General features: G+C 38.2%; 1 protein-coding gene across 3 annotated transcripts in view; it reads left to right on the top strand.

Annotated features, from left to right (window-relative positions):
* The window catches only part of LOC105831468 (trehalase), a 59,575-nt gene that overhangs the window by 16,069 nt on the left and 29,620 nt on the right, over positions 1–13,886 (top strand). The window contains exon 4 of one of the 3 annotated variants that reach the window (XM_036293256.1): positions 448–592. In XM_036293256.1, the coding sequence (XP_036149149.1) occupies positions 448–592 (145 nt within the window). Of the gene's footprint in view, positions 1–447; positions 593–2,965; positions 3,547–4,907; positions 5,836–13,886 lie in introns of those variants that run through there. The other 2 variants (XM_028193812.2, XM_012671611.3) reach the window with 2 other exon arrangements.

The raw sequence follows: 13,886 nt of genomic DNA, 5'->3' as shown, positions 1-13,886 counted from the left end.
GACAGTCTTGTGACAGAATGTCTTTATTTCCGAAATGTTGAATATTGAAATAAGATTATACAATACTAAACATTAATTTATATGAAGAAATGTTGTATAATTTTTTATTAGGAAACATATATTCTCATTATTATTGACAAAATATTATGAGATGATTATTATTATAAAACATTGAACTAAAAATATAATTTTTCTACAGTTTAAAATAACTAAATTTTTTAAAGAAAATTAAAAAAAAACAAAAAGAATACATATATATGCGTAAGAATGTTATTCTTACATGTATATGAAACTGATTGTTAAATACAATATATTAGTTTTAATTTGATACCAATGTTTGGTGCTATTTTATTTTGCGAGTTAACTACTTACTTTTTGCACGTATCATCTTCGTCTTTTATGTATACAATAAATAAATTATTCTAACTAATTATTGTTATTGTGCAGTGATGCTGGTTGTTTGGCAAGGAGCTCGCCGTTGCCTGAGTAGCAGCGGGCAGCGCACTAATCAGGGTCACCAATTCCATCAAAAGCATCATCGTCGCGAGCCGATCGGCGAGAAGCTCGACCGGTATCATCTCGTTAGATCCAGGTAAACGAACTGGTTATTACTGAGTGCTTATTTTGCCGTCGTTATTTTTCGTTACGTGGCGTTATCTCTCTGTTATTCTCTCCGCAACCACTCGATGAGGAAAAAATTACGTAATAAAGCCTCGAGCGATCTAAATCAAATCTCAATACATAGACTATTTCAGTATTACACGGTAGACCGTAATAAAAGTATACAGAATAAATGAGAACTATTCTATTTTTTATTTTATATTATATACTTTTTTATATGTTTTATACACTGTGTATAACTAATTATTTAAAAAATTGTTAATTTATTATAATGTTCCAGGCTCATTACTTAATGATTATTACATTGAAATTATTTTATTTCAAATATATGTTGTTATTCGTGTACATAAAATTAATTAATACAAAACGTAGGCACACGATACAAGCAATGCTATTACGTACTATCGTAATAAAGTAATTGGGGTGGGAAAATAAAAAGTCAAATGTTTTATTAACGTATGATTTTATTGAACGCATACATTGTCTACATAACATGTCATACATTTACTAAACAAATACTCGAAAGATTGTTTGCGAGAGAATCGGGACCGACGTAACGATTCATTACATTATCCTGTCGTCCGCGATTGAAACGCGTAATTGATTCAACTAATCAACGCTCGAGCTTTATATATCCACGAGCTTGCATGTATGCGTGTAAACTCATATGCCCTGGTGTAGTCAGCCGTCTTGTCGAACAAGAGAGAGAGAGAGAGAGAGAGAGAGAGATGTGAGGTAATTCTTCGATGACCCGATCGTTTAATCGCCAGACGTTTGCGAGAGAGGAAAATTTTCCAAGTGGCGATTCGAACGGCGCGCCAGTTCGAAACACACCCAGGGATTATTTCTTGGAAATAATTTTGCGAGGTTCTGTTCCGCCTGATTACTTGAATCACCGGCCATATCCGTCGAAATAGAAATACCTACGAGTGAATACCTACGAAAAGTCGCACCTGATAGAGAAAAAACGCTAAATTCTTCCGCTTACGGGAAATGCAAAAATCGTACACTGAGAAAAAAATATTATTGATTTGACAAAATTGTCCGACTAAATTAAAAATTTGTCAGTTCAAAAATGCATTTAACTTAAATGCACAAATTTTAATTCAAGTATTTACATAGTTAATTGAAACATATAAACATTTGAATAGACAAAATTTAATTCAGTTGGAAAATTTAGTCAAATTAACATTTTTTCTCAGATAAAGGGATCAATTAATTGTCTATGAATCGATCGTTCAGTTTCTGTTACAAGTATTGCGCATATTTTTCTTTTTTTGGCGAACAGCTACCCGTGAGAAAATCAAGATTCATTTTCCATTATCTTCTGTTTTGAAATTTAATTCACATTGCGCGCACAATGTGATGTAAGAGCTGTTTTCTTCCTTCCCGTAAGAATGCTAGGAAATGCACGTCCCGGTCGTGTCGTGGATCGGATTTACAGCGTGTGTTACAGCACTTGGTACGTGTTTTTACAGTCGACGGCCTTACGATAAAGCGAGGTAACGCGCTACGCGTATATCAGACACGTGCCTATGCGAGGGCATTCACGCCGCTGCCACGTGTTGCGCGTCTGCGAGTAGATTCCTCCTCAGTTGCATGCATTTTCTTGGGGGAAAAGAAAAAGACAAATTCATGCGTGCATCGTGTGAACGAAGTGTGCAACAATGTACACCTGTTTCGGCCCGACCTTCCCCTAATCGAGGCACGTAGCGGCGAGGTACGTGTCTCTCGGTCCGGTGTCTCGATTCCCCCTCGCTTTTTATTAGCTTACTATCGCGTAATAAAAATTACGTAATATTTTCCATGACCGTATTATTCCACCGCGCCGTGATTCGTGACTGATATTTCGAGCGAAAGAAGAAGAAACGGGTAAGAATAGAAGTGGAGAGCGGATATTTATAGCCGTTCCTGCACGTTTCGTCGCGCGCCTTATCATCTCCTTTGCGTTGCACGCAAATCAGCCGATATTTCGCGTTATTTTAACACGAAGGTCGGAAATCGGGAGAATCGAACGGACGGTGCACTCGACCCCGATGCATCTATAAAACGTTTATCGCGCGGCAATTGATCGCCAATGAAAACCTCGAAGCGCTCGGCTAATCTACTTGTTCTCGTTAGAGGCGAGCGCTTAACGCGCTAACGCGTGTACATAACATGGCGACGTTAACGACGCGGCGACACGCGTGTTTCGCGACGCCAATTTCTACGTCGAAGATCTCGTCGTCGGCGACTTCGATCGTCGACGCGAGAAATATTTGCCGTGACGTGATAATTGCCGGCGACGAGTACGTCGCCGATGATTATAAGGCACTTATAAGGCGATTGACTGTTCCCAGTGTTCGTTAGTTGGTAGTCAAGCATCGACACCTCGACATCTCTCTCCAGGTTCTTCTCGCACGTGTCGCATTGCCGATAACATCGTGCACTATCTTCGAATTAAGTTAAACGCGCTTACGGGTTTTTTTTTCCTTTTCCGTAATCTCGCTGACGTCATTGCTATTGTGCATTAAAACCCACGGTTGATTCTCGCACTTGAAACAAAGAGACAAAGAGAGAGATATCAAGCGATAAATAAATTACAGTGAAGCTTTTCTTTATATTGAAAGCACAGTTTGGTGAACCGCGCTTTCTCCTCGCGAGAGGAGACTGCTGCATCACGTGTCGTACGTTAGCAGCAGGTTCCGCGGGCGGAAAATCTGCGTTTGACTTCCGACCGCGCGCGAAGTTTCGAGACTCGGGTGCCTCCGCAGAAGTTGAGTGTGTGCAGAACTTTACGCTGTATGTTATTTAGCAACAAGAGTCAGAACGGACTGTACTGCGAGGAAAGTTTTCGTTTTCGCTGCAGCTCCGCGCATCGTTGCACCTGTTTGCGCGTGTACGTCAAGGTTGAGGACGCAGCGGAAAGAAATCTAAGGTTACACGGTACGTATCGCAAGGTTTTCTCGATCGATTGATTGATAGGTGGCGATTTACTGTCGGAAGTGCTCCCAGGGGTAATTATCCTTATTGCGCTGGGTACACTGTGAAGTGCTGTAGAACACTTTCCCTTTTATTCTTAAATCTTGTAATTAGTAATTAGTACGGTTAACGTCTTCAAAGTGCCCTGTTGAACAAGAGCTAAATCGGAGTGGATTAAGAATGCAATCCCGCGTTTGCTATTATTAGTAAGAGATATTTTTAAAACACTCCTCGCAGGAATGCAGTTAGGATGCAGCTTTATGGGGTTATTCGCAAAAGCTATCGCTCCCATTCTCGCTCGACCTTCGCCTCGCTCGAGCGAAATTTGAAATTCACGTTGAGGATCACTGCGGACTTTTGTCGACGCGTATATTCGATACGATCGGTTTAGAATAACTGCTCAAAACGCACAAATTTTAAATTAAGAACAGTGTAAAAAAATGCGGAGTATAATAATTTTTTAAAGAGTGAGTAAGAAGATAAAACTCTACTCAAACAATAATTTAACCAAAATCATAGAATGGAATACAATTTACATCTTACATTTTATACTTAGTGCAATAAGGCTTTATATAATATGAATCTAGAATTTATATAGACATCGTGACGATCGTAATAAAGCGGATCTCTGCGGCTAACCGCACAGCATACGATTGTTTTAAAACTAATTTACGATACTAATTTACTTACTAATTTTAAATTATTATCATACGCATGTCTATTTGTTCGTAATAATGCAAATCGACGATTTTGATAGCTCTGCAACGCGAATTTACGGTGGCTCATTGGTGAGATAATCCACGCGATTTTTTTCAGGCACTTGGCGCGTGAATAATACGCTCCGTAAACAATACGAAGATATACGACGAATCAGAAACGAAAATAGCCAAAGGTTGAAAGTACCCTTCCGCACATTTCATGAGACGCAAAAGTGAATGAGCACGTGCTACGGTTCTCGCGTTTTTCCGTCAAACTTCGGTTGGTCGACCGTGGCACACGCACACACGTACATGCAACTTGATATGTAAAAACCAGTTCATTCCGGGTCGCCGTTCAGTATACATCACGGATGAGACCCGCGTACGAGAGGTTTGCTCATCATGGACCGAATTAAAGCTAAGAAGTTTTCCTTGTCCTCCCGTCGAGCTCTGTTACGCGAGATGTTCGTCCCATTTCACCTTTTTTTTTGCTTCTCGCGCGAAATAATTAGATGACTTTTAATTTCAAAATGTTGAACTTTATATTGCTTCTTTATCTCTTTAATTATTTTAATTATTTTTGTTTTAAATGTAAATATAAATTTTTAAAAACTTCTTTTTTAATTTTTTTAAGCATAGAAATTTATATTTAACCTTTGTATTTTTTATTCTGTATTTTCATGTACAATTAGCCTGAACTATTTTTTAAAGACGTTATATAATATACAACAAACTTTATAAATACTTTTCATAACTATCGAAAAATAATAACCGATAATTATCGATAGTCAGTCATCGAATTTATCAGTTATTATTGATAGTGAAGACTATCGATAGTTTTTCTCTATTTCGAGAGGAGAAAGAGAGCAGACACAGATCACATATTGGCCAAGAACGAAAGAGAGAGAGAGAGAGAGACAGACAGAGGACTATAGTGACTAGGCTGATAATGAACGGAATGAGCTGATGCAGTGCCGGAGTTAATCCGCTCATTGCACAGTCCTTTACATTAAGATGGAATTCCCTCGCCCTCGCCGAGAGACAATTTTGCAAATTTGAGAGTCGATCTCGCTTAGAAGGAGTCACGAGGCTATCCTTTTTCCGAGGTAACGCGAGTGCAAGCCTGTGCCTTGCGATTCGCTCGGCTCGCGTACGCATATTCGGCCCTGATTTGGCGGGTGAGAGAGGGAGAGACAGAAGAGAGACTCCGACACTCTCGTGCGGAGGCACTCTCAGATACTACTCACGCGAGCGTTCGGCCAGTCACGTACGTAACGCGGCACCATCGTGAGGTCTGCTACGTTTTTTCGTGTCGAGGAGAGACAAGTCGGTTTCGTCAGCCCGAGGCTGCTCTCTTTCGCCTTAGTCTCGCACTTGCTGCGACGCCCCCGTTCGCAAAACGACCTGGAGAAGTGTGTGCCGAACAGTGTGACCGAGTTTCCGTGAAATTTCAACGCGAAATTCAGTGAACAGTTCTGCTTCTCCTCTCCCTGCATGCTCTCTGTTGCTGCTGCTGCTGCTGCTGCTTCCGGCTCTTGCTGCCGTGGTTGCGAAGGTACGTTCAGTTTTCAGACGTGATGAGAAACACGTTGCGATCCCTCAAACGTTGTCGTGCGTCAGCACGTGCCCAAGAGGACCTCCGGAAACCTTTATCAGCATTTCTCGACTTCATTGTCCTACGTGTGCTTGTGTTGCGTGCGTGTGACGAGGTTTATTCCTTCGCGTTACATAATATTCTGCTAAATAAAATGCTAATTAAAGAACGGAAAGTTAGGTATTAAAATAAAATTTTGACTATTAATTTTTAAAAAAATTTTGAGCTTGCGTGTTGTAGGAATTTAAAGTGCAGAATACGCTCGTGGAATTATCTGATACAGGCAAATTAAAATAGAAATTATAACGAAAATTAAATGGAATTCTTATAAAAATTTTAATTCTTACGTTTTTAGAATATTATTTTAAATCGATTGTGATTTTTTTCCTTTTTTAATTTTAATTGAATTTTATTCGATGAAATTGTGATTTAAACCGTAATGTTCTCATCGCATGAGGAATTTGTGTACTTTTGGCTCACGCGAACGGTTAAAGATTAATGTATTATGCTCGATCTTTTTCGAAATGCAATGACGATGCTCTCTCCATCATCGTCACGATCAGGATGCATCAAGGTGCATATTTTTAGATGCAAATGTCTGCTCTTTGCTATTAATGCACTGCCGTGCAGTAAGAAGCGAAGACCGGAATATATCATCGGTTATAGGAAATAAATCCAGATTTTTTAATACCGCGGCTTTGTCCTCATCTTTAATTCGATGATTTGCATTTCGCGTGCGTGTCCGCTCCGAAGGACGTTATCATTGTCACCTAGTGTCCTTTTGAAGTGCCATTAACGATGTCTCTCGGAAGTGGCCGGGTTTGAAGGTTTCGATTTGCATTCGTCGCGAAAGAGTAGAAAAATGTGTATTATTTTAATTAAGTTCGGACCTGCCGTTCTACGCCGGTGTCGCAAAACACTCGACCTTACGTTTATCGGCAAACGAAAATCTCGGATTGAATCTTCTGTTATCGATTTAGATTAAATTAACACTCGACATTAAATCGGACCTACACGAGCGGAATGTTACTGTTCTTCGTAGCGCAGTAGAGCGCAGTGAACCAGTTCGAATTAGTTGTGAATCAATATGCATTAGCGAACCGTGTTAACTGATGCCACTGGCCGTGAAATGCAACGAATTGTTGCGCAATTGAAATTAGCGTTTCTCGAGTAATTTTGCGTGTCATTTCTTCTACATATACACGTTTTTCTTAATTCGTGTGTAACAAGGAGAAAATCTATAAGCCGCAGCGTACAACTACTTTTAATATTGCCGTCGGAAATATGTGAATATTTAAATGCGTACTTATATTATCTGCGTACACAGTTGCATTGTAATTAAGATTTTAGCTAATTATCGCGTTCAGTTTGTTAATAAATAATTAGGAGAGTCTGCGATTTTATCATCATAATGATTATTTTGCTTAAAATTTTTGCAAGACGTAATACTGTCTTTCGATTTTTTTTTCTATTTTTTATTGAAAATTCTCGCTGTATATATTACCTTAATATTTCAGATAGTAAGTAGATATTTTGATAATACTGATAAATTTGAATACAGAGTATTCGTTCCATTGATGGTATTAACTTTCAATCCCGTTACTTCTAAATTCTTTGCAGACGCATTCTTTGTTTCGTGATGTAGTAGCGTTCTCTTCATTTATTACTTTTATCATGTTATTCGGTAATCTCTGTCTAGATGTTTGAAATAACGTTAAAAACTTTTAAAGCGCGACGGCGATGTCGGAGCGTTGCTGATGTGAATGAGCAGTTACGCAGCCGAAATTAACACGGGTCTTCGCGAACGGGGAGCGTGCATTTTGTATGTCACAATTGACATCGTGCCAAGATTGATGTCGACCTACCTAAGTAAGTTTACAGGGCCGCGCGAATGATATTATTAGACGGATCAGTGCGGGACATAACATATTTCTTAATATCACCTAGATCGCGCATAATGTAGCATCGTTTCACAGTCGAAAAAAAGAGAGAGAGAGAGAGAGAGAGAGATAATTTTTATTTCTTTCGCACGCTCGTATTTCGTTTAGCGTATCAAAAGTAAACACCATTGGAACTTTTTAAATATCCGAGATCCTTTTTCACGTGACATGGTCAACGCGGGTTTCTTATTTTTAGTTTTTGTTTAGGTCGCGAATATAAAGTAGCGACAGCCGCATAAACGCTGCGTCAGCGGGAACGGATGTTGCTTTGTCTGCAGCGAATGCAAAAGCGCGGTTCGCCGATTACGGTTGGGTAATACTTAAATAACGAACTACTTATATCAGCTACGAATAAAAATTTCACTCCGCAAGGCGCTCTTGACTTCTTTTCCATGAATTACCGCGATTTTTTCACGAGGAGTGAGAAGTAAATTAATTCCCGGAATTTTATCCTTCCAAGCGATCAACTCGGGTTTTTCTTTCCTTTTTTTTGTAGGAACAAAGAAGAGAGAGTTTTCGTACAATTACAATTCATTTAATTATCGCAGAGATCGAACTGCAACCTCATAATTCTCGGAACGAGTACAAGGAATAAAATGGCTAAACAATACTTGGCGAATTTCCGTCAATAACGACAGAGAAAAATGTTAAAATTAGAAGCTTTTAATTGGAGATACGGATTAACTGTGACGATTTGTTTGCAGTATACATTTTATTGTTTGCTAAGAAGATGCAGCGTAGAAGTTTAAATTCCTCTTCTGAGCTGTCTATTACTGATTATAGAATCTGTACCGTTCACGAAATGTTAACGCAATTTTGCGAAGAAGTTCCATCATCCACGCGCATTTCCAGTATCTTCAGTATCTCACGTTGCGTCATACTTTCGCAATGTGACGCACTTTTCATTATCACACCAGTGTCAACGGGGTGTGTGTCGTGTGCCGTCACGGATTCCGTCGTAACGTTAGATTTATTGACACCGTGCGTCTCGCTCGAAGTCCGCTCGAGTGGCGTAATTGTCGGTTTAACGTTGAATCTCTCGCGACTAGCGGTCCGGAGAGAAAGCCGAGGTGCAAGGTACAAGGCGAGCCTTCGCCTCAGGTGTTCGTGATTCGTCAGTTCGGTAGGCGTTGGTAGCGGGACCACTCGCGATTGGCGACCTAGCCGGTCGGACGAGGGGCTCGCCTCGAGTGGTTCTCATCTGGAGACTCGTGCCACGTTAAGTCCGACTGGACTACTCGAGGCGACGTTAAAGCGGAGATATGACTACTTCTAGCTATAAACATTATTATTTTTACAACTGCTCTGCCGTAATTGCTCTGTCGTAATAAAAGAAGAAAGTTTTGAAATGATTTTGGCACAATTTCATTGGTGTAAGGATAAATTTATTTTGTAATTATGGATCAAATTTAATTTGAAGTATTTTAATAATTTTATTGTTATCATAAAAATTTGTAGATTAGAGATTTTTAACGAATCTTTGTTTTCTTTATAACAAATATAATTAATTATAATTGCTAATTTTATTTAGTTGCAAAACTTTATTACTTTTATATAGAAAATTGACTGTCTGTATATTAGAGCTGCTGAATCAGTGAAGTTCTTAGTCGTTTTAATAAATCTTTTTTTTGTGTAACACTGAATTAAAGAGATTTGCGCCAAATGTGAATTAATACAAAAGATTGTAAAAATTATTGAGATTATTGTTCAAAGTGGAGAAACCAATAGTCAAGATGGTAATGTGGTAAAACCGCCGGTGTATGACAGCTTTTAGCTCAACGCTATCGGAGATCACGTTTGCTGACGTCAACTCGCTCGATTACCTCGCGTCATTGGAAACAATGATATCTCCGGCCGATGATGTCGCGCGGGAAGAGAATTCCTGCTGAAATTACAATGGTTATCCAATTGTTTACGGAAATTTGGGTTTGCGTCACAAAAACACGTATTTCCGTCCGATAGAAATGGAGGGTTTAATTGATATTATTTAATCATTGGATATATCGGCAACAGCTTAATTCTTCGAATTACAAAGAGTTTTATGTCACTTTATAATTTAAGTGAATTCTCAATTTAAGTAATGAATGATAATTTTCAATTTCATTAAAAATTGGAAATTTAATTTGCCGAAAATCTTACTTTTAATTTAATTTTCAATTGTCGACTCAAGCGCCGAAAGTATCTGGACTTGTTTACGAAATAGACCTCAGCTCGTTCAAAGTATTTGTCATTAGACAATTGCGGAAAAGGATTGACGTTAGCGGCTAATTTAACAGTTACTTTTGATGACATTTAGTGAACCGATAGGTCTCGATTGCCGCAACAATTGGAACATTATACGTGACTTTGACCCATTTGCCAATAGAGCGTCCCGTGACACAACACGCGAGCCGACGAATCATTCGCTTATACTTGATGACTTGATGACTTGTGACGTCACAACAAGAAAGCCGCTGATTGGCTAGATTGACTGTCGTGCGAGGGGCTCGTCCAAGTAACCGGTTCTCAACCCAGTCGTTTAAAGCTCATGGTCTTTCGATTCGATTAGGAGATACGCCAATGTTATCTTAGAAATTCAGCATAAGCAAAACTAATCGTGACATTTGAAATGAATTTTTAATTATTTACATCATAAGTTATTCCTCGTATACACTTCGCACTATGCTCGATATGCGTGTCGATGATGTAATAATATACATCTTGTGGACTTTGGTCCTATATTAATGCGAGATAAGCGCGACGCTTTAGTTATTTAGCCATTTATCACCTGCACAATTTTGTTATTTTAACCTTTGTCTCTGTTTATACTTTTGTATAATCTATCGCTCGCCGACGAAACGAGCCGTATCAATACAAGTGAAAGGAAACCATTCGCACTTTCGTGGATTAATCATTCGTGAGTAAAGTGGAATAAAGGGGGGGTTTAATGAGTTTCGAAGCGTTCGTTTAATTGAGACAGTTTAAGAAGTGAAAGATTATGATAACGGGACTTCGAAAGTGCATTGTTAACTCGCGCGCAGAATCGATCAACAATTGATCGGACGATTTGTCAGCGACCTGTATATGAACATTCACTTTTGCAAAATTAGCGCATATTATTAGCATTGCACGTGTACCTATTTAATTTCAAGTAATCATCTAGCCAGAAATTATTGAGGACACGAATAGACGTTGAAAGTTTTTAGAAATAATATGGTTGCGATAATTATAGAATTATATCTTATCTCTCTCTCCCTCTCTCTCTCTTTTCATTTTCATTATTGTTTATTTTTATGTTTTATGTTATCTTTTTTCTTTTTTCACATTATTTTTTTTTTATCTGTTACTGCTTTTTTTCTGTTATTTTTGTATAATTTTGTTCTTAGAGGACTTGTCGTAAAACACCAATAAATATATCTCTTTATCTTTCTATTTCTCTATCTTTTTCGATATACTAGCTAAATGTAAAATGTATTTAATGTGTGTTATTTCAGATCATAGCTTATTAAAGAAAATTATTCACTAGGTAATAGAAATTTATTCATATTACCTAATGATGTTATGCGAACAATCATGATTATTTAATATTCTATGAGGCACTTTGCAACTTGTAGCTAATTATTTCGCTGCCTTGCAATTATGAGTTTTCGCCCGAGTTTATCAGTCTCCCATCAAACAGAGCTTACGCTTGTTCTCTAGGCTTGTTTACGAGTAGGGCCAGACAATTTCGGTCGTTGAAAGCGACTCGCTCGAACAGACGTCTGTAATCGACCGGATTTTCAGAATGACTCACGTCTTCGCAGAATCACTACGCGAATGTTTTTTTCATCCAGAATCCGTGTATGTAAAATCCGAGAATGATTACATGCAAAATTCGAGTTCACAAATGCTCGATTCATCGTGAGTCGTATTCTCACGTGATTTCGTAATGCAAGCGCGTTGTTAATCTGTATAGTTGTCAGTGATTCTTGAACAGCAGTAGTTGCCAAATTTTACTGCTTTTTTAAACAATATTCTTCCGTTTTGTAAATTTTTGAACCACATATAGACCCGTCAGAAGATCTGTGAAGCTGGCACGACATTCTGTTAATATAAAAAAATAGAGTTCTAGTAACATTTTTCATGGTTCTCGAGTTGATTATAAAAATAAACAAGAGTTCTACAATTCTTATATGAAAAAAAATAAAAATGAAAAAATGTGCTAACGTTAATATCAAAAAACTTTGCGAAGTTTTTTGATATTAACAGAATGTCGTGCCAGCTTCACAGATCCATTGTTAGAGCATTAAAAAAAATTCTGTTCTATTTTCGTTAAAATAGCAAAGTCAAAAAATTGTAACATTTTTATTATGTAGCTGAAGCTAGCAGGGCGTGCATTTTCCTAATTATTATAAATTTTTTAAATTAATTCACGTCATCCCGCGAATGATCGATCAGTCGTTTGTGTGTTACAAGATATTTCCAGCTAAATTTGGAGGAAATCGTATTTTGCGTTTAGGCGTGAGGCGCGTAAAACGATAAAAATTAGTTTAAAAAATTTATAACAATTGGTAAATTACAAGTCTTGTCGCAAATGATCGATTATGTATTGTAATGACTAAACCCTATGCAAATTTTTCAAAGTTCGTTCAAAATCTCATTATCAGGGAATTTTTAACGTTTGATTGAATGGTGCCTCTTGGAAACGCCTATATGATGTTCGGTCCTGGCCACGCGGCGTTTGGCTGCTGCCTTTGGCTGCTAGCTTCAGCTACATATTTTTATTTTTTCGAATTTATTAATTATTATTACATAAATTATAAGTATACTAAAACATACATTATATTAATGACAGTTATAAAAAGCGTCATTTAGCTCTTAAGATACTTCATCATAATTCTTATATATTGTTGCATATTTATATAATCTATGACGATTAATAATTTGTAAAATAATTTTTACGCTTTCATTTTTACGCGAAAAATAATTTTTTAGCTTTAGATTACACGGCAGGACGGAGGCTCGTTTCCCTCGGTTCTTAAGTCACTAAGTAGCTCGATCATAATTTTTATCGTACGATATCTGACGTTCGCAATTAATCTCCATTGTCGAAGGTGAAGGGTCTTCTCTGTCGTCTACGATCGCGAAATCAATTTTAATTGAACTTGGCGCTGATACCGTTTGCTCGCCGATTTTGCCTTGGGATTTGCTCGCAACTCACACGCGATTGGCGAGCACTCTCGTTGACGTCATCGCGGCACAATGAAATAATTGCAGAACCGCGTGTTCTCTCTATTGCGTTCTTTATTATTTTGTCTCTCCCCTGCAAATCGGTCGGGACTGATTGGCTCATCGTGCTTGCGGACGGCGATAAAAATTTTCCACGCGGCAATAATCTCGCGAAGTGAAGTTTCACGAGGAGCCGAAAATGTTTTCTTTGCAGTCTCGAAGGGTAGCCGAGCGATAAAACGCACGCGTGTACTCGGTCTCTGTCATATTAAAAAGATTGCGATTTATTACGATTTTTTAACATTATTGATTAACTTTCAGCATCTGCACGAAATTTCGGGTATAAATAATGCATATATCCGACCATGTGATTTGTCATGCGTTAACACGTTCTATTTCACGACGGTATGTTGAATATTACTAAATGTATTTTACGGATACAAAACAAACTTTGAACCGATAAGATAATGTCATTATTCCGGTTGCTTTCGTACGGTCCACTGCTATCTAAAATTGCGCTAGATACATTGAAATGCGTTTTTACGTAAAACACAATCGCGCGATGCACATTAAACCGTTAAACAATTCGCGGGTGGGAGTTTAACAGAGCAACAATGTATTTTTGTCAGGGCTGTGACAGCCGACCAGGTATCTTTACCTTCGAATAACGCGCTCGCTCGCGAGTCTTATTCGGGCTAAAATTCGAAGATGCATCTATTCCCACGTGATGCAATGTTTTCGGGGAGGATGCGTTTGCGATCGTTCGAGGTGCGGCCCCATTGTAACGTGTATGGAGATATAACAACTCGTAATTGTCAGTGATAAACAAAACTTGAATTTATTAAAAATTTATGAATACTTTTTTTATTTTATTGAGTAATGCTG

The sequence above is a fragment of the Monomorium pharaonis genome, chromosome 10 (assembly GCF_013373865.1).
Source record: "Monomorium pharaonis isolate MP-MQ-018 chromosome 10, ASM1337386v2, whole genome shotgun sequence".
Taxonomy (NCBI): domain Eukaryota; kingdom Metazoa; phylum Arthropoda; class Insecta; order Hymenoptera; family Formicidae; genus Monomorium; species Monomorium pharaonis.
Note: the sequence above shows the minus strand (reverse complement) of the source record. Positions and strands in the feature narration are given on the sequence as shown.